Source organism: Carlito syrichta, unplaced genomic scaffold, assembly GCF_000164805.1.
Source record: "Carlito syrichta isolate Samal-C Ts95f unplaced genomic scaffold, Tarsius_syrichta-2.0.1 Scaffold311717, whole genome shotgun sequence".
Classification (NCBI taxonomy): domain Eukaryota; kingdom Metazoa; phylum Chordata; class Mammalia; order Primates; family Tarsiidae; genus Carlito; species Carlito syrichta.
Genome location: NW_007255813.1, coordinates 650933 through 678477, shown reverse-complemented (window position 1 = coordinate 678477; position 27545 = coordinate 650933). Strand labels below are relative to the sequence as shown.

At 39.6% G+C, this 27545-nt stretch overlaps 1 protein-coding gene across 9 annotated transcripts in view; it reads left to right on the top strand.

Annotated features, from left to right (window-relative positions):
* CHN2 (chimerin 2) overlaps positions 1-27106 on the top strand; it is a 142556-nt gene extending 115450 nt beyond the window's left edge. For 3 of the 9 annotated variants that reach the window (XM_021718025.1, XM_021718026.1, XM_008068988.2), the window contains 6 exons: positions 7219-7303; positions 11047-11220; positions 16904-16981; positions 19769-19906; positions 21941-22046; positions 25306-27106. In XM_021718025.1, coding sequence (XP_021573700.1) covers positions 7219-7303; positions 11047-11220; positions 16904-16981; positions 19769-19906; positions 21941-22046; positions 25306-25477 — 753 coding nt within the window. In that variant the 3' untranslated portion in view covers positions 25478-27106. The remainder of the gene's footprint in view (positions 1-7218; positions 7304-11046; positions 11221-16903; positions 16982-19768; positions 19907-21940; positions 22047-25305) is intronic. The other 6 variants (XM_021718030.1, XM_021718027.1, XM_021718028.1 and 3 more) reach the window with 5 other exon arrangements.
* Positions 27107-27545: the final 439 nt, after the last annotated feature.

The following is a 27545-nucleotide window of genomic DNA, read 5'->3' as shown; positions in this document are numbered from 1 at the left end:
AAAGGCGCAGGATTACAGGCTGAGCCACCGAGCCCGGTTTAATTTTTTTTCAGCGCGTGCCTGTAGTCCCAGCTACCGGGGAGGCTGAGGCTGGAGGATCGCTTGAGTCCAGGAGTTCTGGGCTGCTGTGCGCTATGCCGATCGGGTGTCCACACTAAGTTCGGCATCAATATGGTGACCTCCCGGGAGCGAGGGACCACCAGGTTGCCTAAGGAGGGGTGAACCGGCCCAGGTCGGAAACGGAGCAGGTCAAAACTCCCGTGCTGATCAGTCATTTTTTTATTTTAAAATTGTGTGGTACAAATTCAGGGTTACGTATACAAATATTCATTGTACAGGTACCCTTTTTGATGAGGTGTGCCCCCCCTTCCCCAAGCAGTTTCCCACTACTGTCAATCCCACCTCCCCACACGCCCCTGTGGTTTCCCACTACTGTCAATCCTTTTCTTATAGTATTACAATAGTTGTTCAGGGTCCACTTATGAGTGAGAACATGTGATACTCAGTTCTTTGTTTCTGTGAAAGATCACTCAGTATTATATACTCTAAGTCCATCCAGGTTGCTGTGAAGTTCATGATTTCGTTCTTCTTTACAGCTGCATAATATTCCATTGTATATATGTGCCAAAAGTGAAATTTTAGAAAATCTGTGATTAGCCTATCCTATATTTCCTGAATCAATGGGGTGGTTTCTATTTTGTCAATATACTTTTTTTTTCAATGTGTAGTAGACATTGAGGCTACTCTCCTAAGTTCTGAACATTGCATTTTCATCTTTACGCCAACTTATGAAGATATTTGCCATGAGGTTACCAGGCACTCCCATCAGTTCCCCCACCAGCTTGATCTTTCCCAGGCTGCTGAATTCCTATCCATCCTTCAATGCCCAGTTCCACATCACTTTCCTCAACCTTCAGGGAAGCATGTATTATTCTCTCCATCGTACTCCCATGGAATCTCCTACATGCTTGTTCTTACCACCTGACACATCATTATTTTCATTGCCTGTTTGTTCTTATAGATAATGAGATCCTGAGTGCAGAGAGTTCTCCTCCTCTGATCTATTTTGACTTTGTGTATCCAATGGCTAGTACAGAGCCAGGTTCAAAGTAGTCTGTCAGCATGTAGCTATCAAATAGATGAGTGAATAATGTGTCACTGGAAAGATGGATGAAAATAGGAAATAATTTATCTCTGACATCCTTCCCCCACTATTTGTAACATCACTTCTGAGCTATACCAAGTCTCCAGATATGTGTGATTTTTGTTTCTGGTCTTTCCACTCTGTACCATTGGGACCAAATATACTGAGGTTTGGCTATCTACTTATCTGTAATTTGATTGTGCTATATTCAGAATATGGTGCATATGTTTTTTTTTATATTAAGCTTTGATTTGTAGTCAGTTTGTATAAACATTTCATATGTTTTTTAAAAGAATGTATGTTCTTTGAATTGCTGGATATGATATCCCTTTTCTATTCAATATATTAACTTTAGCTATTTGATCTGTTAGTTTCTGGGAATAGATGTCAAAATCATGATGATTGTGGATTTGTCCTTTTATCTTTGTAATTCTTTCCATTTTTGCTTTATATTTTTGAGGTCATGTTGTCATACACATAAAAGCTCAAAATTTTATCTTTCTGGTAAAAAATAAATCTCTAATTAGTATGTTATCATCTTTATCACTAATGATGCAAATATATATTTGATCTATTTGAGGTTTCTGTTAGCTAACATTTGCTGGGTATATCTTTTTTTTTTTTTTTTTTGAGTTGGAGTCTCACTGTGTCGGCCAGACTGGAGTGTAGTGGCCGCTCCCAGCCACTGCAGCCTCGACCTGCTGGGCTCTGGCGATCCTTCCACCTCAACCTTCCAAGTAGCTGGAACTACAGGCACATGCTATCACGCCCTGCTAGTTTTTTATTTATTGTGGAGATGAGGTCTCACCAAGTTGCCCAGCCAGGTCTCGAGCCCATGGGCTCAGGCTCTCTTTTTTACTTCTAACATTTCTCTCACATTATGTTTCAATTGTGTTTCTTGAAAAGATTTTAAAAATATAATCCGAAAATCTGTCTTTTATGTGGTTAGAACCATTTATTGTGATTAGAGTTGTATGAGGATTTTTTTTTCTATATTAACTGTGCTTTTTTATGGCTTCTTTTTTCCTCCTGTTATTTTTATTGGCTTGGTAAAATCTCTTTCTCTTTTTCCTTTATGAATTTTTTAAATTAATAAGTTTTATTCCACTCTTTTGTCTCTACTAAAAAATTGAATGTGTGCATAATTGACTTAAAATGGTCCTCAATTAATAGGTCTTTTTACATTTGCAAATTTTAAGGACCTTAGAATGCTTTAACTTTCTTCATTCCCTTCAATCTTCCATGTCATTTTTCACTCTGTTTTAAGTCCCCTAAAATTATTCATCTTTGTTATCATTGTTTTATGCAGATAGGACTTGATTAAACTGATCTATATTTACCAGTTTTTTGGCCCACCATAGCTTCATGAGTCCTCTTTCATCTTCCTAGGTTCGATTTGCTTCACACTAAAGTATATCCTGTAGTATTTTTTTTAGTGAGGATCTGTGAGTGCAAACTCTTGGCATTTGTCTGAAAATATTTTTATTTCATCCTTGCTCTTGGATGATCATTAACAGGTTATAAAAGTTAGACTGGCAATACTTTTCTCTGAGCTCTTTGATGAAATTATTCCATAATCTACTAATCTCTTCTTGCTGAGAAAAAAAAAAATCTGTTTTGAACCTAACTGCTGTCCTTTTGCAGATATCCTGTTTTTTAGGACTTTGCTTTGTCTTTTGGTATTTTGCAATTTGACTATATAGAGATATAGATTTTTATTTATCTTGTTTGAGACTCATTTAGCTTTTCTTAATCTGAAGATTTTGTGCCTTTTACTAGTTCTGGGGAGATCTCAACTGTTTTTTTCTTTGAATATATATTGCTTCCATGTGTGCTCTAAACTCTGTCATCTCTCAACTTTTCAGGATTATCACTCCTTTCCTTAACTTCTCTGTTTTTTCTATATCTTCAGTCTTTTCCACCTGTTGTATCCATATCATCAACAGATCAGCAAGTCTTAACGTTTCCCATCTTAAAAAAAAAAATCCTTTGTTGACTCCACATCTCCCTTGACCTGTCCTATTCCTCTGCTGAACATCAGAGCCTGACTTTTTGATGGAGTTGCCTACATATTTCTCCCCCTCTATCTACCATTTCTTCTTCAGTTCACTTGAGTCTGACTTCGACCCTCAACAATCCAAAGAGTCTGCTCTTAACCAAGATTGTTGATGACTTCCATGTATCTGAATCAATATTTAGGTCTTATTTTTAATTGGACCTCTTACTAGCACTCAACATAGTTGACCATTCCTTCCCTAAAACACTCTTCACCTCTTGGTTTCCATAACGCTTTACTTTCTTGGTTTTCTCTAAAAGTTGGCCCACCTAGGACTTGAAGGTGAGCTCACTTTTCTGTTTTCTACTCTCTGTCCCTAATACAGGCATGTGCTACATAACAATATTTTGGTCAATAATGGACTACGTATGGTGGTCTCATAAGATTATCATGGAACTACCCTATATAGGTGTACCATTTGTTATCTTTCATACCATATTTTTACTGTAACTCTCCTATGTTTAGATACTCAAATATTATTATATTAGCGTTCCCTACAGTGTCCACTAGAGTAACATGTTATACAGGTTTATAGCTTAGCAGCAGTAAGCCATGCCATATACCCTAGGTGTGTAGTAGGTTATACTGTCTAGGTTTATGTAAGTACACTCTATGGTTTTTCCCCTAATGATAAAATTGCCTAAGGACACATTCCTCAGAATCTATCCCCATCATAAAGTGGTACATGTCTGTACTTTTTATCCATTCACACAATTTTAAACATCATCTATTTGCCAGGAATGGTAAAAATTTATACCTCTAGCTCTCACCTCTCCTCTGAGCTGTCAAATTATGTGTGAGTTCCTGCTTGACACTAACTCTTGGATATCATAGCAGCATCTAACCTTAACCTGTCTAAAACTGAATTCTTGAATTTCTTCCCAGAAGTGCATCTTCCCCATCTCAGCAAATGGTATCGCCATCCACCTAAGCTAGAATCTAGGAATCATGCTTGACTTCCCACTCTCTCAAAGACCCATGTTTATTCTGTTAATCTTCAGATATCTCAAATTCATCTGCATCCCATCTCCACTGCCAGTATCTTGTTCTTAAGACTCTATCATTGCTTAACTAGACTACTACGTATTTTCTAATCTATTTCACTATTAACAACTCCCCATTCATTTTCAACACAATATTCAGAATAATATTTTTAAAGGAAATGCTTCCTATGTGAAGTCCTCCAAGAACTTCCTATTGTACCTAGACTAAAACCAAATCCACACTCATGAATAAAGCCTTGACAGCTATTTCTCTTTTTTACCTTCAGCCTCATCCCAATTCCTCTCCTCCTCACTTGGGTGTTCTGGCCACTCTGGCCACCAAGCTCTTTTGTTCCTGCAAGGCCTCCATACATTTCTTCTGCCTGGAATGTTCTCTGTCCCTTCCACCACAGGACTGGCTCTTCTCTTCCTCCAGATCACCTTCCAAGAGGGGAGGTTTCCTGACCACTCTGGATACTATTGAGCCCCTCTTTTTGTCTCTTTAGTAGCAGCTTCATCTTTTCTCTTCTGTAGCCCTTTCCATACTTTTTTGGGGGAGTTGTATTTTATATATTATTCTATTTCATTTATCTTGTAATTTCAACCATGTATTAACAATTGACTTTCCTGCCATAATTAACCAGCATCTTCAGAGTGTTTCTAGTAAAATACTAAGAAACGTATGATTGCTGAATTCAGAAAACGTTCAAGTCTGAACAGGATGTTTTACTGAGTAATTCTTTCAGTACCAAGTTCAGTCACAGTAGGCCTTTAAATGGATCATGACATTTGACCCTGCGAGTGCTTCCAGGATGAATTCTCTGCATTCCTATAAGGAGAGCTTTGGCATGTCTTAGGTTCATTTTCTTAAAGCACACGTCTTCATTTAAGTAAGAACAACTTGGAGAAAGTGTGTGTATCCTTTTTTCAAAGCAGAAACAATATAATGGGCAGTTTACATATGATAAGCTGAAATACCAAAAGACAGTCATAACTTAGCTTTTTTGCACAGAAGCCATGGTCATAAGTTGCTCCTTTTGATCTATTAGCTTTATTACTTTCTTTCTTTGCTTCAACTTAATTAGGAGGGATCCGGATCCATATTATTTGCCTCTTCATGTACACCCAGTTACTGGTGTGTATGAATAAATAAAGAACTCAAAACAGTGTTTCTTTTTCTTACATAGAACTCTGATGAGCATCTTCCCAAATTGTAAAAATTCTCAGACTTGCATTCTGCTTTTTTTTGTTAAATAAAAGTAGTATATAGGTCTCCTAGTTTGTTAAAAGATAATATTTCTTTTATTTGTTAATGGAGGTTTCTGACTTTGAAAGGGCTAACATAATGTCTTATAATATTTTTATTTTGTAAAAATTTAGAATATTGCATGTAGATCTGTATCATGTAGTTTTGTTTTGTTTGTTTTTTGTTGTTTTAATCATATTTTATTTCTCTTTTTGTATGTCATTTTCCTCTAAAGAAAATACTTATAAGAAAGGTTTATTTTTCTTTATTAAATTAAAGCAGTTTCAATATCAAAGGTTTTAATGTGATTGGAAATAGCCTCAGAGAAGAGTTTTTTAGACTAAAGACTTGTCTGAAAATAACTTAATGGCTATAAATATTATGTATATCTGTACACACATATATTGGCAACAAAACTTTGTATCTTAAAAGTAATCTGTGCCTTATATTTGTGACTAAAAAAGTAAGGATATCTTAAGAAAGAAGCCTCAAACTTTACCTGCTTGATGTCTACTTGTATACCCAATCCTGAATTGTACCCTACACCTTCAAAATAAATATAATTAAGTAACTAATTAAAAAAAGAAAGAAGCCATAGGGTTTTTTTTAATTGAGTTTTATAACTCCATTGATTTAGTTTGGGTTCATATTTAAGAAATTAAAATTGGAAATGAATATATAAAGTTTATTTTTACGTATTTATCTTCTAAAATTTACTCACAGCAAACTGATTATTTTAAGGGTAATTAACTTTCTCTCCAAATTAGTCGTCTTATGTAAACAAAAGGGAGGAGTGTGTTACTGTGCCTTTTATTAGTGAATATATTTCTAAAAAGTTGTGTGTAAATATTTTAAAATTATTCCCATTTTGAATGCCTCAAGGCTTTAAAGTAAGCTTCTAGACTACACAAACATATATAATTAGGTATCATGTAGATTTGTATAGACAGCTGATGGTGGTTTTTAACTGACCACGGCCATATTGGCTTATAAGAAATCCCCTAACTCTGCTTCTTAAAGTTCTTTCATGCCAGAGAACAAGGTCCTGTTACATGAGGATCTGTAACTAAATAATCAGCAATCAGACCTTTCTTCCTTTGCGATATCCAGAATATTTAACAACTGGCTGAGGCACCAATCAGCAAGACCAGTACTTTGGCCAGAAATACTTACCTGAAGGTCACACCAAGTCCTGTTGAATAGACCCTATCTGTGGGGAAAGCAATTCTATAAGTCTTACTGGTAACTGCGTTTTCAACCAACTCCTTCACTTTTTTAATGTCTCTTTTGGAAATAGCTCAAAGTCTTGGAACCTTTTAATTATCCGGTAATCATGTCTTTTTTATACCTGTCTGGATAGTCTACGGATGAGGCAACGTCAGTCAAAAGGGCACAGTAATTGAGTTCTCCCTCTGAACTTGCTGAGCTAAATGCAGGTTATAGCATTTAGCAAATAGCTTAGGCTATCTTGGGTTTGTCCACACAGTAACTTGTTGTGGGTGGTGACAGTCTCATTCCTTAGCTGATGGCATGGTCCTATAATCTTACTGTTTCTCCGCATTCCTTTCTGGTTCTGGCCTGGGGCATGGTGGATCAATAGAGGATTTTCAAAGATCAAAGCACATATCTGTTTTCCTGGGATCTGTTTGCAACCGCCTCACTAGAAGAAAAAGGCCCAGTGAGGGATCACTCTTGCCATGGCAGTTTTTTTTTTCATTGATATGTCCACAGCCACCTACCTTTAAATGACTCTGAATTTTCTGACGTTCTTCTTCTTTTTGGATCACAGGTCCACACATTCCGAGGCCCACACTGGTGTGAATACTGTGCCAATTTCATGTGGGGGCTCATCGCCCAAGGGGTCCGGTGCTCAGGTAGACGTAGAACTTTCTTTCTCCTTTTCCAATTATATATATGGGGCATCTCTTCAGAGCTGAGAAGTATGGCCAAATTCATTCAAAAGTCCAGCTTTCTGGAGGGCTCAAGAACTCTCTGTGTTTAATGGGGAGACTATGTTAAGTATTTGCAAGAATATTCCATGTTTATGCAAGGAAAAAAAAAAAACAAGTTTTCCTTACACACCTACCTTCTTCCCAAAATAGGCAGTAGTCCCTAAAAGAAAAAAAAATCTATTCCAATGGAATTATATGGCTAGAAAAGTCACACTTTTCCCTACCCCATCTTACAACAAAAGGCAGGACATAAAAAGAGTAATGTTACAGGTGAACATTTACCACATGCCAGGCACCAAGCTAATCTCTTTCCATTATCAGACCATTTATCCCCCATTAAATAAAAGAGGAAACAGAGGCGCGGAGATCATTGTTTCTTACCCATGGTCATGCAGTAAGCAGTAGAATATTAATTTGAAGGCAGTCAGATACTCATGCTCAGTATCTTTCTGCCATCAGTTTAGTGGTGAAACCACACGCATTGATTTGATAGCACATATTTTCAACGTAGTTTGAGACTACTAAATCTATTACATTTTTGCCTTTATTTATGCACATACCCACTGCTAACAGCACACATCTCTTCAAAAACCAAAACAGAAAGAGTTGCCAAATGAATATGCTACTGGGCTTGCTGACCAACCTGCCATGTTTTTTGGGCTGGAAGCAAGAACAGTAGTCTCTGATAGTGATCGGGTTCCAGCAACACCATGACTGATCTTCTCTTTGCTAGGGTATAATTTTAAAAGGTAATTGTCTATGAAGCACTTAGAATAAAATAAGTTAAGAACAACACTACATCAAGGTGATATTTCCTATGTTGCCTATTTTGGTTCACAGGATCCTGTGACCCTAAGTCCTCCTCTCGGCCTGGAAGGGGCTTTCATGGCCCCTGCTAAGTAGACATTGGAGTTGATACCCGAATGATTCAAATAGTTCTCATGAATGTTGGATAACTCTGGCTCCCCCAACCCAGGTCCATGAGTGGTAAACATAGGCTCAGGGGCAGCCTCTCTAGAAATGCTCAGATAACCTGGTTAACATAAAAGACTGACTTGCCATGAGTCCAAAGTTTCTCACAGCTCAGCTACTCAGCAAAGTGGGAGAATATCTGAATTACACACCGGTGGTTAATTTGGCCTGCCCAGATTATGTCTACCAAAAATATCCCTAATTATTAGTATTATCCCATTTCAGCAGGAAATTGGTCCAAAGTCAATATTGTGAGAACAAAACTCTGGGTTTCACATTAGCTGTGAACAGCAACTTTCTCTGGGATAAAGGGGACTTGGGATTTTTTCTGGGTTTTGTTTTGTTTTGTTTTGTGTTTTAATAAAACATATCTTAAGGTTATATTGTTAGTATTCTCCTAGTAGCTACTCTTTGGCCTCATAATTCCTCCAAGCAGCAGAAAGGCTAAAAACTGATAATTAAAGGTTAAGAGGAACGATTGTTGCCTCTCAGCTCTCCATATAGTATATATTTGAAGTATTTTTTAAATGCACGAGGCTTTATTTGTGATAAAATAGCAGTATCGAACTCTACATAAACACACTGTTGCTTTAGATCTTAAAATGAAAATGTATGATTCCTCTTACTACAGTGCCTAAATTCAGCGCAATTGAAAGTTGAATGGTGGCTGTGGGATGGGTCAATGGGGAGTTATAGTGTTTAGTTTTGGTAGATGAAAAAAGTTCTAGAGACAGATGGTGGTGATGTTGCATAACAACGTGAAGGTAATCAATGCCACTAAACTGCACACTTAAAAATAGTTAAGGTGGGAAATTTGATGTCATGTATATTTTACCATAATTTAAATAAAGTTTGTAAGATGTAGTAAAAATTACTAATGAAATAACTAAGAATAGCTGGGCAGCTATCCTTATATTATTATCCGTATATTTGCTATTTATTTTATTTGACTTGACATTATGTGATGTCATAATGTCATAATATACTTCAGACATTGTGCTGAGCACTTTATAACTATTAACTTATTCGATCCTTATGATTAACCCAAGGAGGTAAGGGCCATTATGATCTCCATTTTTATAAAAGAGAATCCAAACAAGAAAACCAGCCAGTTACACGTAGTGTAGTTAGCCAAAACTTATCTTCACTAAACAGATATGTCAAAATATTTTTGAAGTTCACTTAAGCTTTGCTGAATTTCTCATGCTATTAAAGCTAAGATTAATTCAAGCTGATTTTTTTTCCTTTGGGAGGAGGGTAGACAAAGAGAACTCAGCTGGTAAAAATTACATGAAATTCACTAAGAAATTACCACCGATGATTTTACAGAAATTTAGATCCTCTCAAATTCTTGGTGTGGATATGTGCTTTTTATAGAGCAACTGACTACAATATTCATTATCATGTGTGCATGTGTATACAGAATATATAATGCATACACAGTATATATAATATATATAACATTATATATATAATGTTCTACTTTATACCAATAAAAACAATATTAGAAGAGACTTTGAGTAGATTACACATCAGTGTTGAACAACTTCTGCATTAAATTTATTTATTTTCTAGAACGTAGGCTGTGCTTTTCATTGTCAGAGAAATTCTGTCAGTGGATACCAACAGCTAACACGGCTTTTCATGTGCTCATTGAACTTAAAAGCACCTTTTCAGTTTCGGATCTTGATATGAGCTCTACAAATTATTACTCTAACCATCACATTACTTGGCATTGTTATAAATTATAAACTCTCAGGTACTCCCACTGATGCACTGTTAGACATCATTTCCACTCACAGGTGTCAAAGTAAGGCAAGTATAAAGGAAGATGGCCTACACTGCTCAACGAGGAGGAAGGGATTGGAAGTTATCAGGCAACCCTCTGGGAAAGGGGAGGGAATGCCAATGGTCATAGGCTCCTCGGACCAGAGAAGAGATCAGAGATTCCCACAGAAAAAGTAACTATGCCTTCCACAAAAGGAGCACCAAGGACTTAAAGGAAACAACGTAGCAAAAGTCCTAGGTGCTCTTTAAGAGCCATGACTATCTAGGAATCTAAACCCAAAAGCCCATTTGTGGACCCAAAGCCTAAAAGAAAAACATGTATAAACAACCCTTCCAGCTACCTAAACTATCTCAGTAAGATGTCCTAGTCTTAAGGTCCAGCAACAGAGAAGGCTTAAAGAGAAAAACAGAATTATAAAAGGTTTTGTGACCCAGCAGGGTGGTTCATCCCTGTAATCCCAGCACTTTGGAAGGCCGAGGTGGGTGGATTGCTTGAGCCCAGAGGTTTGAGACCAGCCTAGGCAACATAGCAAAACTTTGTCTCTACAAAAAAATCCAAAAATTAGCTGACATGGTGTTGTGCACCTTAGTCCCAGCTACTTGAGAGGTTGAAACAGAAGGATCACCTGAGCCCAGGAGGTCTAGGCTGGCAGAGCCGTGATAATCACGATCATGCCACTGTACCCCAGCCTGGGTGGCAGAGTAAGACCCCAACTCAAAACAAGACAAAAAAAGATAAATCTTATACTCATCTTGTAGAGAGTGTCACCTCTAAATGGGATAGATGTTCCAGAGAAATCTATCAAACCCTTGGATGGTGTTATTTTTATTTTTAGCTGCATATAATTCATGTTGGGCTTTGACAAAAGGGCCGAGTAAGGCTAATGTGGCTTCTTTGTTTACAGACTGTGGATTGAATGTACATAAACAGTGTTCCAAGCATGTTCCCAATGACTGCCAGCCTGATCTCAAGCGGATCAAGAAGGTGTACTGCTGTGACCTCACAACACTCGTGAAGGCTCACAACACTCAGAGACCCATGGTGGTAGACATATGCATTCGGGAAATTGAAGCAAGAGGTTTGGAAAACACTTCCTATTATAATATTACCGTGATTCTGTTTTTACTGTTGTCAAGGAAACTGAAGTGCTCCATTATTCTTGTTGGGAAAATCACCTGCATACACACACACAGATAAATAAACTAAATCCAACCAGCTAAATCAGTTTTCATTTCCTATATAAGCCAGACATGTGTGTTTCAACGAATGTTTACTTGGCATTTACAATGCACTAGACATTGAGGTCATAAAAAATCACAGTACTCGCCTTCAAGAAATTCATACTATAGTGTGGAGAATAAGAGGAACAAATAAACAAATGTTGTGGGTAACCATTTTCAAAGCACCAAGAAGCCACAAAGGAAGAGATTTTAAATTGACCTAAGGACAGTTGAGAAAGGGTTATGGCAGAGTTGAGATTTGAATTGGATCTTTTTTTTAAAAGTACTTCTATTCAATAATAAAGAAATTATGGATTAACACATACATCTCCTGTCATATAAAAATGTGCTCCTAGGACGGGCATGGTGGCTCATGCCTATAATCCCAGCACTTTGGGAGGCTGAGGTGGGAGGATTGCTTGAGCCCAGGAGTTCGAGACTAGCCTGGGCAGCATAGCAAGACCTCGTCTCTAAAAATAAAAAATAAAAAACAAAATTAAAATGTGCTCCTAGTATTATTTTATTTCAAATAGGAGAGTTACAAGATTTAAAAGATCTATGCAGCAAAAAATAAAAGAAGCAAGAAAGATAGTAACATTTCCAAAAAATATTCTTTATATTATACTTCAGTCGTCTTTCCTTTATTTGTGTTTTTTGAGGGCCACTATTCAGTATCTAAATTTTCAGTGACATGGTAGACTAGGTCTTCCTAGAGAGAACTTGGATTGGTGGATGTCACTTAACTATTTTTGCTATGTATTATTTATTTATTTATTTGAGTTGGAATCTCACTCAGTCGCCCAGACTGGTGTGCAGTGGCCACTCCCAGCCACCGCAGCCTTGCCTGCTGGGCTCCGGTGATCCTTCCGCCTCAGCCTTCCGAGTACCCGGAATTACAGGCATGCGCTACCACGCCCGGCTGATTTTTAGATTTATTGTAGAGATGAGGTCTCGCTGCCCAGGCGGGTCTCAAACCCGCGGTCTCAGGCAATCCACTCACTTCAGCCTCCCAAAGTTGCTATGTATTATATTCAGCTATATAAGATATCCATGACTGTGTCCAAATGACCTTGATCGATTTTATAGGTGTAAATTTATTGGCCAACTAGCCTATTTTTTCCAAAGCAAAACAAAAGGGCATGTTATAACTTATTATCCCAAGTCTTTTAGAGATAGGAAATTATTCCCTTTCCTATGCAGGGTGTAAAACATAGTTATTCTGTTCCCTGAGGATTTGCTAATTTAATCTCATTGTAAGAAATGCCTCCTCTCTTTTCATGGGTGTGACTGTCAGAGCTTCAGAGATGCTGGGGGATCTAATGAAGGTATTGATCCAATGACTCAAGTAGGTAAGAGGAAAGGAGGGGTTTCCTGACTGGATGAGTGACTGGGTCACGCTGTTCAGAGGGCTCCACAATTTGGGGTCATATCATCAGCCTCTCCAGAGTCTGCTATCAGGGCCAAGGACATAGTTGTTTTTTTCCAAAGAAGCTAGGATCCTCCCATGGTGATCTTCATCAGAGATGACTGATGATTCTAACACTTAAGAATGGGAGCGCAGCACTATGCATGCCTAGTACAAGAGCTAGTATAGCACAGAGTAGGAATTTATGCCAGGGAAGTCACAGCACGGGGATTAAAGCCCAGGCATTAGGAGCCTGAGCATGTAAGCAGAATCTGAGAAAGGGCTGGAAGAAATTCATATGATGCTCACATCCCTAGCTACATGGCCACCACTGCCAACATCTTACCCTGTCTTCCATCCATTGAAAATTCCTCGCTGTTCTCTAAGTGCTCTTTTATGCCCAGTTGTGACTGCATGATGTGGTAGAGTAAAAAGCTCATGGACTTGAAGTGAAATTCCCAGCCCCATCTCTTACTGTCTGTCATATGACCTTGGGCAAGTTACCTATTGCATATGAATGTTTCCTCATTCATAATAGGATGGAATCAATTGTCTTCATAAGGTGGTTGTGAGGATTAAAATGAGTTGATACATATTAATGGACTTGGTACAGTGTCCAATTTACAGACTCAACTTGTGTTATTTCTTCTTACCTTTTCTTAGAATGACCAACTCCCATAATTCCACCTCCACATCTGTCTGCCTATGTTACTTAGCTTATATGTCTCAATGCTGTCACAGACACCCTGAATAATAGTGTCTTCAACAAAATAGAAATCTAGCCCTGGAGAAGTCCAAGGCTAGTCAAGCTGTTCCCCAGTGGCAGGAACTCAGCAACTTTGTTGCCTGTGGTGTTTGAGCACTGCTGGGCCTGCATGATCCCAGTTGTCTTCCACCACCTTATCTGCATTCCACCTAAAAGGGAGGGGAAAGGGGCAAGGGCTTTCCCTTCCTTGACCACAACCCAGAAGCTGTACATAGAGCTTCTGCTCTCCTCTTACTGGCCAAAGTTTAATGGCCGCTACAATGGATATTGTTCTAAAAAACAAAGGTTCCATTACAACAGGGGAATAGAACAAATACTGGAAGGCTAGCTGACAGCCTCTGCTACTCTGGCAAACTCCAACTCATCCTTCATGACTTCCTTCAAAGATGAGCTTCTCAAAAAATCATCTCAATGTAATCCAGGATGATGCTTTGCTGAATGAAGCTGGAGTCAGGAAAATCTCAATATACTCTAACTCAAAAACAATTTAGTAGAGTATAAAGCACTGATTTCCTATGTTCCTTGAAAACCTGGATTTCTTGGAAAGTGACTCAGTGAATCTTATGGACTGAGTGCTTGTGTCCCCCCAAATTCATATGTTGAAACCAGTGGACATTTAGGAGGTCACTTCTTTTGTTCCTTATTTAAGCCTAATGTGGCTGTGTTTGGAGATGAGGCCTCTAAAGACAGAATTAAGTTTAAATGAGGCGTTAAAGGTGGAGTCATAACCCAATATGACTAATGTTTTCTTGAGAAGAGACTCAAGGGAGCAAGCTCTCTCTCTCTCCACGCACATACACAAAGGAAAAGCCATGTGAGAACATGTGAGAGAAGGTGGCTATCTGCAGTCCAGAAAGAGGGCCTCACCAGAAGCCAAATCAGTCAGAACCTTGATTCACCTATCACCAGGCAGGGTTGCTTGTCCACTGCCATGTGCTCCCATCAGCCACCATGTTCTGGCTTCTGTTGCAGTACATATTCCAGCTGTATGGAGATGTGCTCACACACACCAGTATCTTAGAACAGAACGACACATAGGTTTCATCTTGTGTGCCAACTCCAGTTCTCAGTGGTAACCTTGACGACTGGTACTGAGACGAATTCTGAGACTGAGTAGGAAAAAGAACGGAGATCAACTAAGAGTATCTGTCATGGTCACAGGAGAGAGGAAGGGCAGTATTTATGTACAAAGGGGGACCCAAAAAACCCCGGAAGTTATTTATAAGCAATTGTGTATTTATTCTTCATGTTTAAATATGTTTAAACTTCGATCACCTTCAAAATACTCTCCATTTGATGCAATATACCTATAAAGACACTTTTCCGCCACTCAAAACAATTAAAATTTTCTGCAGTTTTTTTAATTGAAAAAAGATTTTTTTGAGTTGGAGTCTCACTGTCACCCAGGTTGGAGTGCAGTGGCATGCTCACAGCCACTACAACCTCAACCTTCTGGGCTCAGGCAATCCTTCCACCTCAGCCTTCCAGATAGCTGGAACTACAGGTGTGTACTACCACGCCTAAATAATTTTTTGATTTATTGTAGAGATGAGGTCTCACCAAGTTGCCCAGGCTGGTCTCAAACCTCTGGGCTCAGGCAATCCTCTTGTCTTTACCTCCCAAAGTAGTGGAATTGCAGGCATGAGCCACTGCAACCAGCCTCAAAAGTTTTTGAACTCATCAATTTTGAAGGCTTTTAGTGCTTCTGCAGTTTTTTGTTTCATCTCTTTCACATCAGCAAAATGTTTCCCTTTGAGGACTTTTTTCATCAGGGAAACAAATAAAAGTTACTCAGGGCAAGATTGGGCGAATAGAGAGGGTGGGGCATGGTAGTCATCTGTTTTCGGTCAAAAACTGCTGGATACTCAGTGGAGTGTTGGCAGGTGTGCTTGTAAATCACCCATCATGAAATGGGAAAATACATGGAAAGAATCTAAAAAAAAAAAAAATTCACTGACACTGAGTGCAGCCTCTTGCAACATTAGCTGGTACACTGATGCTGATGGGTTCCTGGAGCACTTACCTTGCAAAGGAAGCCTGTAGCTGGGCTCGGTGGCTCAGCCTGTAATCCCGCACCTTGGGAGGCTGAGGTGAATGGATTGCCTGGGCCCACACATTCAAGACCCACCTGGGCAACTTGGCGAGACCTCATATCTACAATAAATCAAAAAAATTAGCCGGGTGTGGTAGTGCACGCCTGTAGCTCCAGCTACTTGGAAGACTGAGGCGGAAGGATCGCCAGAGCCCAGCAGGTCGAGGCTGTGGTGGCTGGGAGTGGCCACTGCACTCCAGTCTGGGTGACAGAGTGAGACTCCAACTCAAAAAAAAAAAAAAAAAGGAAGCCTGTACTATCAGGTACCCACCCTCCCACCCTCCAAAGATAATTCAGGGTAATTCTGGGTTTTGGGGTTCCCTCCTCTTATTTGTCATCTCTGATGCAGACCTAATAAAGACCCTTATATATGGTCGATCGTACATACTTGGTAAATGTTTACCAAATGAGAAAACAGGAACATATGTTAATTATCAAGAGTTTGTCAGAGTATACCGTAGCAGCAGCAGAAGTTATCTGTTTGATTATTTTTGCTGTTGCTGTCGTTTTCATAGCAGCTAGTTTGTGACATACAAATTGTAAAATCTGGTCCTTCATCCCTTCTGATACTTTTGGAAACTGGGTAGGTTTTAGGGCATGTCTTAACAAATCAGAAGACTCTGGGAAAGAAACTAAGTCTTTTTTTAAAAAATATGCAGTGATCAAATTTCTAGAAGCAATAAATAGAATTTTATTTTTTTGCCTCTGCTTGTATAACCTGTTATCTGAAAGTATAGCAATTAAATCATATAATTAAACAGTTAACATATGTCTTATGAGTAAGCATAAAAAGTTGTACAATTTTGATTTTTCCAATAAAATCGAAATAGCATGTATTAGACACCTATATACACACATGTGTGTACCTAGCACAGTGCTACATACAATACAGCAAATGGGTTACATAATGCCAGGGAGAAAGCCAGATTGCTTCCACAGTTGTGAAGTGCGTGTCTAGCAGTCTGACACACAAAGGAAGTAGGGGACTGGCCTGATGAGAATCTTAAATATCAGTTCACTTTGCAAAGTCAGGCAGGAAGAAGACCAGATTTCCACTGAGGTCTTTACTACCACACAAGTAAATGAGAACAGATTTGCTTGGAAACTGAGATAGGCACATCTAAGTTCTGACACAATAGTGTGTGATATATAAGATCACCAACTAGATTTGCTCATTTCCTGATAGCATGTAGTATAGATATGAAACTAGAGTCTTTTTTTAGATGTTTCAAGAAGCTAAAGTCAGTCAGTCTCTGTGTGTCTCTGTCTCTCTCACAGGATTAAAGTCAGAAGGCCTTTACAGAGTCTCCGGGTTCACTGAACACATTGAAGATGTCAAAATGGCATTTGACAGAGGTAAGCTTGCACAATGCCATGTGACACCCTTAGCACCCCTTCTTTTTGAACCAGATTTTGTTCATCATGGAAGTGTGTTTCAAAACTACAGAGAGGTGTTCTTCAGGAAAGGGAGAAAGGGTGGCTTAAAAATCTCATCATTCTGACTTTCTGGGAGAAGTGTTTCCTTAGAAGCCATGGACAAGTGACCACATGAGGAAGTGAATGGGCAGCCAGTGCACAGGGTATCAGAGTGCCTTCTGCATCCCTGTCTCAGGATCCCGTTGACTCTTCTCCATCTCTGAAAGCTTCAAAGAAGGAACAGAGAGATGCAAGGCTTTCCTAGTGCAGAAGCAGGGGAAGCCAGTGGAAGTTTAGGAGGTCACTTCTCTTGTTTTTTAAAATTATAGCAAACGTTCTCTAGGACATACTGTCTCTTAGGTCAGATATGATAGCCAGCCTGGGGATCCTGTTAAAAATACAAATCACCAGGTCCCACCCTGAGGACTCTTTCAAAAACTGAGTAAGGCTTAGCGTCTGTATTTCTAATAAACAATCCCAGTAGTTCTGTGGTGGGGTGCATGTTTAGTTCCTCCTCCCTATTGTAGTGTATACTCCAGCAGTCCTGAAACACACTGTACTTTTTGTCATGAAGAAGCACCTTGGCTCACATTGTTCTGTCCATCTAGAATGGTTCACATCTGCCTGGTGGACACCTATAATCAGAGTCAACTCAAGCTTTTCTTTCTTTCTTTTTTTTTTTTTAGAAAACAGGATTTATTGAGAGGGCAGAAAAACTCCCACAGTGGGAGGGGACCCGAAAGGGTTGCCCCCCCCCTTTTTTTTTTTAAGTCTGGGTCTCACTCTGTCACACAGGCTGGAGTACAGTGGCACAATCATGGTTCACCACAGCCTCAACATCCTGGACTCAGGTGATCCTTCCACCTCAAACTCCCCAGTGACTGAGACTGCAGGCACACGCCACCATGCCTGGCTATTTTTTAATTTTTGTTTTTCTAGAAGCAAAGTGGCACTATGTTGTCTAGCTGGTCTCAAACTCCTGGTCTCAAGCAATCCTCCGGCCTTGGCCTCCCACAGTGCTGAGATTAGAGGTGTGAGTCACTGTACTTGACCCTTTTTTCTGAACCTTCCCTGACTGTCCCTGCTGACCTAAACCCTCCAATTCCTTTTCTCACATTCTGCCCCCATACTCGTCACACCCCTTCAGCAGAGCAATCTTCCCATTTCCTTGTAAGTATTGAGTAGTGCATGACTGCCAGTCTAGCTAGAACTATTGAAAGAGAGTATCTCTTTTCCTCTTCCTTGATTTACCAGGGTTTAATAGTACTGAGCACATGGTAGATTCTCAGTCAATGTCTGTTAAATATGTAAATAATGAGATCAATATGGCATATCTGCTATGTTTTTACTGTTTTCTGTACATCGGCAGGCTTTTTATCTTTAGAACCAAATTTCTTGAGGCATTTCATCTTTTAATTCTCTAAATAAAAGATGTTAATAGTCCCTATGTAATTGAAACATTTTTTAATGCAAAAACCTCATTGTCTGTGACAAAGTAGACTAGTATTTACTAGTGGTAAACAAAAAGTCTTGAGGCCAGGCACAGTGGCTCACACCTGTAATTCTGACACTTTGGGAGCCCAAGGCTATGGGATTGTTTGAGCCCAGGAGTTTGAGACCAACCTGGGCAATATAGCAAAATCTCATCTCTACAAAAAATAGAAAAATTAGCCAGGCATGATGGCACATGCCTGTAATCCCAGCTACTTGGGAGGCTGAGACAGAAGGATTGCACGAGCCCAGAAGGTCAATCAAAGCTGCAGTGAGCTGTGATGGTACCACTGCACCCCAGCCTGGGTGACAGAGTGAGACCCCAACCCCCCAAAAAAAGTCTTGAGAACTACTGTTAGAAATTATAAGAAATGTAACACTACCTATACATGAGGCAAGAGGAAAGTTTCTTGATTGAAGTTCTAAGGGGCGGGGGAAGAAGGGTCAAATAAAGAAACAGAAAACAAAAACAAAACTTCAGTGAGCCTGAAAGAAACAATAAAAACTGAAGATATTCAACAATCATTTTGTGACGTGAGCTCCAAATCCTAGTCCAAAAAGTACTGATAGAGATGTATTAGAGCTTCTTGATACCTTTTTATTTTAAATTAGAACATAATTTTACTATGAATCTTTGTATTTATAATATGAATTACTATGCTAATTTTTTTTTTTTTTTTTGAGTTGGAGTCTCACTCTGTCACCAAAGCTGGCGTGCAATGGCATGCTCATAGCTACCGCAGCCTCAACCTGCTGAGCTCAGGTGACCCTTCTGCCTCAGCCTTTCAAGTAACTGGAACTATAGTCACACGCCACCATGCCTGGCTAATTTTTTGATTTGTTGTAGAGATGAGGTCTTGCCATGTTGCCCAAGTTGGTCTCAAATTCCTGGACTCAGGCAATCCTCTTGCCTCGGCTTCGAGAGTGCTGGGATTACAGGCATGAGCCATCATGCCCAGCCATGCTAAATTTATATTTAGCAAATTTCCAGGGGCCAGGACCCAAAGAACGATTTCAAGTCTATTACTCTTTTGCCTGCACTTACCCTTAGCCCCTGCCTCACTCTCACCAAACTCCTTTTTGTTACCTCTTACACCTCAGTGTTATTAGAAACCAAAGGAGTTAGCTGAGACTTATAGGGAGCATTCATTGTTGGACTTTTTTTTCTTGCTGTACATGCCTTATCTTGGTGGAAGAGAATCCTAATTAGGACCTCGATCATTGATTGTTTTTCAGATGGTGAGAAGGCAGATATATCTGCCAACATCTATCCAGACATAAACATCATCACTGGAGCCCTTAAACTGTATTTCAGAGACTTGCCCATCCCTGTCATCACATACGATACCTATTCCAAATTTATAGAAGCAGCAAGTAAGTATTTAGAATTAATTTTTTTATTTGTACCACATTTTTAAGTTAAATGCTTTTGACCTTAAGAAAATTAAAACTCAGAACTGTTTAAATTATTGCATGTGCACTTCTTCTGCCAAGTGAAGACACCATGGTACAGTTAATAGAAAAGCAGGCATAGTTCATCAGATGAGGTGAACCAGTACTAAGACAACACTCTGGGCTGACACAGGGTGTCAAACAGTTCTGTCCCCATCGTTCTGGAATGCTGGGAACCAGCACAGTCCAGCCTATTCTGTTATCTATTGAAAACATTAATATTTCTGTAGCAACAAAAATCAGATATTCTTCAGTGAGGACTGTCTAGATTAACTACCTTTATCCATTAGGCAGAATCTCGTTGTTAATCGATTAAAATCACACCCAAGTTTTGCCTATCGATGCTGTTCAAAATTAATAGAAGGCCAAGAATATACGTTGTCAGGCACTAGTACTATACCAGGACCTCTCACCAGTGTCTTCTAGTTTAATCTTCTCAACTGTCCCATGAGGCAAATATTTCAATCCCATTTTACAGAGGAGAAAAGCAAGGCTTAGAGAACTGAGCTCACGGGTCCAGGAATGGGACGTCAGCATTCACCTTCCATCTGCCCACAGTTGCTCACTCAGTGTTTGGCACTTGGACCCACTGCTGTCAGGAGAGAGGAACAGAGTGAAAGGGGACAGGTGTGGGGGGAAAAGGATGCACTTTGCCCAGGAACAGGCAATCATTAGAAAGGAGAGATTAGATGCTGAGCTCCATAACAGAGAAGGCACACCCACTTTGAGGAAGTTTTTTTTGTTGTTGTTGCTGTTTTAATGCTTAAAGGTCGAAAAGCTTAGGTGTGTGCTGGCAAATAGAGTAATGAGATGCCTGGTGGGGATGCCTGGTGGGCAGGGATTATATACTTTTCAGATGAGCTGTGGCCCTGCTTCCTGGTAAGACCAATCCTTTCCAAGTCTTAGTGGTCCTAGGTAGAAAAGACTCTAGCCACTGGGAACACTCTACCCTAGAAGGAATGGTAGGAGGGCTTTCTTTGAGTACAGTCAGTCCCCTACATATGAACAAATTCTGTTCCAAGAGCATGTTTGTAAGCCCAATTTGTTCATAAGTCCAACCAAGTTAGCCCAGGTACCCAACTAACACAATTGGCTGTATAATACTGTACTGTAATAGGTTTATAATACTTTATATACAAATAATACATTAAAAAATACAACATTTTCACCTTACAGTATAGTACTTTACACTCACATGACAATGTATGCCAGACACATGAAATAGCTTACATGATTAGACATGCAAACGCACATTCGCATCTCTGAAAGTTTGCAACTTGAAGGTTCGTATGTAGAGGACTTACTGTAGCTGCCAATACTTATCAGAGACCCAAAAACCAGAAGCATGCATCTTCCTCTCATTGTTAATGTGCCCAGTCTTCACTTTCTAACCAGGGCTGTGCACCAGGGTTAGCCATGCCCACTCTTTGGTGAGATGTGCCAAGAGTACAGGTTGAACTAGCTGGCTCATTGTCAGTGCCCTTGCCTTGAGAAATACATTGGTTATGGAGGACTGCCAGGGAAAAACTTACTGGTCAACTTCAAGGGAACACTACCATAAGTGGTACAGTTTAAATCAAAGCTTGTGATTGTGAGATTTCTAGCAAGTCCAGCTCAGAAGAAGGGCAAATCACAGTCTGTACACGTTTCTCCAGACTGTAAGCATTCTACTAGCCTGCAGATTCCTGGAGGGCAACGATGGTGTCCAGCCTCCAGCCACCCACATCGCGGACATTGAATGTACATGTGGTACCCAGCCACTAACTCTTTCTGGAGTGAGGCAGGACACGAAAAATTGGTTAAGTGAAATAGTGCCTGAAATTGCATGAATGTATTAGAAAGTCCCCCTCCCCACCATTTTGTGGCTGAAACAAACAAAATAAACTTTTTGCTACTTCTTTGAAAATGTAAACGTCACAACTCTGCACTAATATCCGTTATGTGTAAACTTCACAGAAATCTCCAATGCAGATGAGAGGCTGGAAGCAGTCCATGAAGTGCTGATGCTGCTGCCTCCTGCCCACTATGAGACCCTCCGGTACCTAATGATCCACCTCAAAAAGTAAGCAAGCAGGCACTCCCTCCAGGAAGCTGGATCTGCCCTGGGGCAGCAATGCCCTAGGAAAAGGATGCAGCTTCCTCCCCAGTCCTCTGAGTAGACAGCCCCTCTGGTCCCAGTCTTAACTGCTCAAACTTCCTTCTTTGCCAGGACCCACTCCACGCGCTTTGTATGTGTCCACCTTAGGAGACGGGCACCGTGAGGGACGTCATTGGGCACATGTTACACCTAAGATTCTGAAGCTTTAGGGAACTTAAATAGCTACGCCGAAGAGATGAACCAGAGCTAAAACCCATGTAGGCTGATGCAGAGCGCACACTCTGTCTTAACCATTTGTCTACACTGCCTCCGTATCTGCATCTTCTTCCAACACAAGCCCTTGTACTCTGTGTTCTGTTCTTCCTGTTGCTTGCCCCATCTCGGACTCCTGAGCCTGCCTATCTTCTGGGAAAGCACATTTCCAGCCTGATCTCTTATTTTTCTGGATATTTGAGTTCTCTGTCACTGAGTGACAATTTGACCCAAAACTAGTGACTTAAAACAATAAACACTTATTATCTAGTAGTTTCTGTGGGTCAGGAATCTGGATTTGGCTCAGCTGGGTGTCTCAGGCTCAAGGTCACAGTCACACTGGCAGCCAGGCTGTGATCTTATCTGAAGGCGCGATAGAGGAGCATCCATTAACAAGCTCATCCACATGGTTGTTGGCAGGATTTGGGTCCTTAAAGGCTATTGGACTGAAGGCCTTACTTCTTTCCCAGCTGTTCACTGGAGGCTGCCCTCCGTTCCTTGCTGTGTGGGTGGCTTCATTGACATCTTACAAAATGGCAGCTGGTTTCCTTCAGATCAAGCCAAAGCACCCACAATGAAATACAGTCATTTTGTAACCTAGTTTCAGTAGTGCCATTCCCTTGCCTTTGCCATATTTTATTTATTAGAAGCAAGTCGGGAAACTATGGGGGGGAGGGGGATGGGATTAACAGTAGCAAATATCTGTCGGGGGATGGGAAAACACCTCTTCTCAACAGGGTGCCTGAATGAAACGTAATTGTACACCTAACCCTTAACTGTACCCCACAAAACCATAATAAAAAATACTGATTAATGAAAAAAAAAAAACCAAACGAATTATTACTAATCACATAAATATGCAAATTAAAAAACCACACTGCAATATTAAAAAAAAAAAGAAGCAAGTCACTAGGCTCAGCCCATACTCTAGAGAAAGGGACTCCACAAAGGTATGAGTTCCAGGAGGCAGGGATCATAGGGAGCCATCTCAGAGGGTTCCTGCCACACATGGGGCCATCTCTGTCAACGTGTATGAGACAGAAGTAGACACATTTAGACGTTTATGGGACACTAGAGTCTCTGGTTCCAAACTCTTCTCCCTAAACCTTGTATTTCTTTCCTTTACTGTTCATGTGTATTGAGGTCAATGAGTTGGTGTTATAATGTTGGAGGCATCAAGGTACATCTGTGTGCCTCCCTCTGTGTTTTTGAAAGATACATAGCAGCAGTGCATTCTTAGATTAAGTGAGTCAACAATTATCTGCATTGACCAATGTACAGATCTACTTACTAAATGGAAAGAAGCAAGTTGATAATACAGTATAAACACTAGGTATTGGGAGTTTTATTTTCCTGTCTTGTAAGACATACAAATATTGTTGCTCAGATTCAGGGCAGTCAAAGATGGCAACATTTAGCTAGGAATAGTCACACTTTGATTAATGTATTAAATTTATGAATACAAGTAACTTTTATGTAAGTAATAAACTATGAGTGTCACACCTGGCTTTTAATTAGCTATAAAATATTTCTTACATTGTGATCAGTATCTAATTGTTACAGTCTGGAAAGACAAAGCACAACTATCAGGAAAAATGCTGACATCTCTCAGCAGAATCTTATGTGCCATTAATTTTGTGTTTTTATGGGAGTTGCTGGCCATCTTGTTTGGTCAGGGGTAGTGCCTGACTTGATAGGGAGACATGAGCATTTTCATAGCAAAGGATGTCCTCTTTCCTATTTTCTTCTTAGCTTTATAGCATGAAAATGATGGAAACTGAGTTATCTTCCTAAAATAATGGTAAATAGCTAACTCTAATTAACTCTAAGTGAATAGACACAAAGGGATGGCCTTCTATGCAAAACCTAAACACATCTTAATTGTATTTTGCTTTTTGGGGAAGAACCCATTCCCTTTTAAATTTATTATGAACATTCTAAGACCTAAATTTGTGAAAACAAAAATATGGGAAATTGTCATTTTATTCTACTAGTAAGGTATTAAGCCAACTTTTGGGCTTCAATTTCACTCTTAAAGGCTCTGTAGTTCTTATCTGGATGTTGAAATTATGATTTTTAATTCCAATAATAATTACTGCCCCAGACCTCATCCTGTGGGAACTAGAAATAATATCCAGTCATCCTTCCCCCAGTCTGGCCGCATCCCAGCCATTCCTCTATCCTGTGATAATGGCCTAGCTCTTCCTAAATTCATGACAGCCCATTCTACAAGTTACCTTTCTCCTTTGGCACTGGTCCTGCCAGCAAACAAGGAACCTGCCTTCAGCTACCCACTTTCCAGCATACAGACCAGCAGGTTGTGACAAGAGGAAAGAGACTTCCATCTAAGGCCCAAGTGTGCACCATGGGCCAGCTAGTGATCTGCTATCTGCTGCCCATTCAAACCAATATTCCTTAAATTATAGCTCCACATGGATTTCATAAGGAAAACTGAATTGTGCCCATATTGGATTCACAGAAGTAATTCACATCTACTGGCTGAAGGCAATGTCAACAATTTGCAAAGGAAAACAAATCAGAAAATTTCCTTTTTAAAAAATACCTTTCTGCCATCCTCATTGTCAGTTTTGTTTCTTTCTTTCTTTTTTTTTTAATTTGGGGTACAATTCAGGGTTAGGTATACAAATGTTCATTATGCAGGTACCCTTGTTGATGAGGTGTGCACCACCCTCCCTTGGCAGTTTCCCACAACTGCCAATCCCACCTCCCCTCCCCTTGCAGTAACCCAATACTGCCAATCCCTTTCTTATAGTATTATGATCATTGTTCAAGGTCCGCTTATGAGTGACAACATGTGGTAGTCTGTTCTTTGCTTCTATGATAGATCACTGAGTATGATAGACTCAGTTTCCCGAACCAGAAATGTTCTTGGGACGTCTATGCATAATCAATGTATACATTCATCTGCAAGTCTACATGATGTCTCTGTGTCTACATGTGTGTTTTGCAGGGTTACTATGAATGAAAAGGACAATTTCATGAATGCGGAAAACCTGGGGATCGTGTTTGGGCCTACCCTGATGAGGCCCCCAGAGGACAGCACCCTCACCACCCTTCATGACATGCGGTACCAAAAGCTGATCGTGCAGATTTTAATAGAAAACGAAGATGTTTTGTTTTAATCCATCAGACAAATGAGCTGAATGGCCTCAGCCTCATCTAAGTTGATAAAGCTAGAGAAATAAAAACATGTCTTACACTTGATTTGTTTTTCAAACAAATGACAGAATTTCCTGGACCGCAGTGGATTGCCGAGTCGGGTACTGTGTCTTATAGACACACACCTCGTCTGCATGAGAACAAGGGGGAGGGGGAGAAAAGCCCCTCACCTTGGGTCTTTTGCTGTGCCTCGTATGTATGTCTGTTTTGCTGGAAGAGTGATTAATAAATCTTTCTTTAACTTATTAAAAAAATGTAGACCTTTAAACTTCAGTCTTATCAGTAATAAAAGGGAACTTAATTCACAAAGGTACTTGATATAGTTATACATTTTCCACTTACAAAAAAAAGACAATTCTATCTGTTAAATGTTAAATGAAACTTATATTGTAAAATGTATTTTTATTTTAGCTGCAAGAATGTTATTTTAGCAAATAGAACTCAATGCAGTGCATTGATTATTACCCTGTGTACCTTGTCCTGCGTTCTTGCTGTGATGCCCTGGAAAAGTTGACCACGTATGCAGTATTATCTTAACATACCTCTATCCGAATCAGTGCTTTTCCATGAAATTTCACCTGCCACGTGTTCCTGCTTTTTATCATTTTTGCTCTTAAGCACTGGCATTCTACTATTGGGTGGCATATGTTTATAGCAACCGTATAGTGATCTGAAACGTTCACAAATTTTATGTCTATAAACATTTTGTAAATTCTTGGTCTGCTTTAGAATTGGTCATAGTCTTTTCATATCATGAGTGTATATCCCAGAACATGCAGAGAACATGTGGTCATTTATATCAAATGATTTGAGGACACTGGCTGTATCTGGGCTGTGTAAAAAGTTAGCACTTTTCCTTTTTTTTTTTTTTTCTTTTCAGCCAAGACCTCTGAATTCTGTTAATAGCCAGTTGTATTTTTGCCACATTTCTGTATTGATGATAAGCAAATCTGCAGAATAATTGTTGATTTTTTTCATTTTTGTTTTATAAACAAATCTTTTTAAAAAGTGAGAATCAATAAGATTGATTTTTACCAAATAGTTGTTCTTCCTTTATAAAAAGTAGCTCTGGATGGATAATAATTTGATTTTATTACTATTGTTTCAACCCCATTGGTTATATTTATGTTAGCATGAGCCTTTCACACCAAGATTTCTATCTTTTGTAATATATTTAAAACATCAAAAACTGTAAATCCACATTTTTTAAAAAATCCAACTATAATGTCTTTTCCTCTGATTGTCATGTAACTACTCACTAGTCTTGTTTTGGAGTGAGCAGAAGAGAATGGCTGTGTGTTAAGTGGAGTTGGATGGAGGAGCACAGTGCAGTTGTTGTCCTGAACCGTCCCAAGGGCTATGTGGATGGACTTCATTGGCACATGCAGGTCAAAAATGACTTGGCCTGGCCCCTGCTGTTATCCTTCCTCCCACTGTACAGATTTGGTTGTTGTAGCTTATGTACTTCTTGATACTGTCAAAAAATTACCTGGAAATGGTTTTATTTTGTGAAGTGAACAATACTTTGTAATTTATGATTGTGTAAATGGAAGGAAAAGCATCACATGTATTAAATTCTTCTGTCTATCTTTCTGGAGTGTGTGCAAGAAAGTGGTGTTGGAAGGAGGGGTGGGAGAAATCTCAAAAAGGTTCTTTCCAGACAGATGCTGGCAATGGATTTTCTATCTCCATTGAAACACACTGAGGAAACAGAAGTATCCCACAGGGTCCCCACTCCCTCCTCAAGCTTCCTTCTAGAGAGCCTGCTTTGAGATTGAGACCTCGATGTTCCACCTTGACTTTCTGTAAGCCCCTTTGCATTGACACCCTCCATACAGAGGTAAAGAGATTCCAACAAATCCCCCTAGGCCACTTGAACAATAATTTTGGAATCAGAGAGCCCTAAGTTTGAATCCTAAATATGCCTATGTATCACCAGCTACATGTAACCTTAGGAAGTTTACTTCTGAAAAAACTGCAGATAATATCCTGATTGTGGCATCTCAAATTTATGTTCTAAGGTAATCAGTA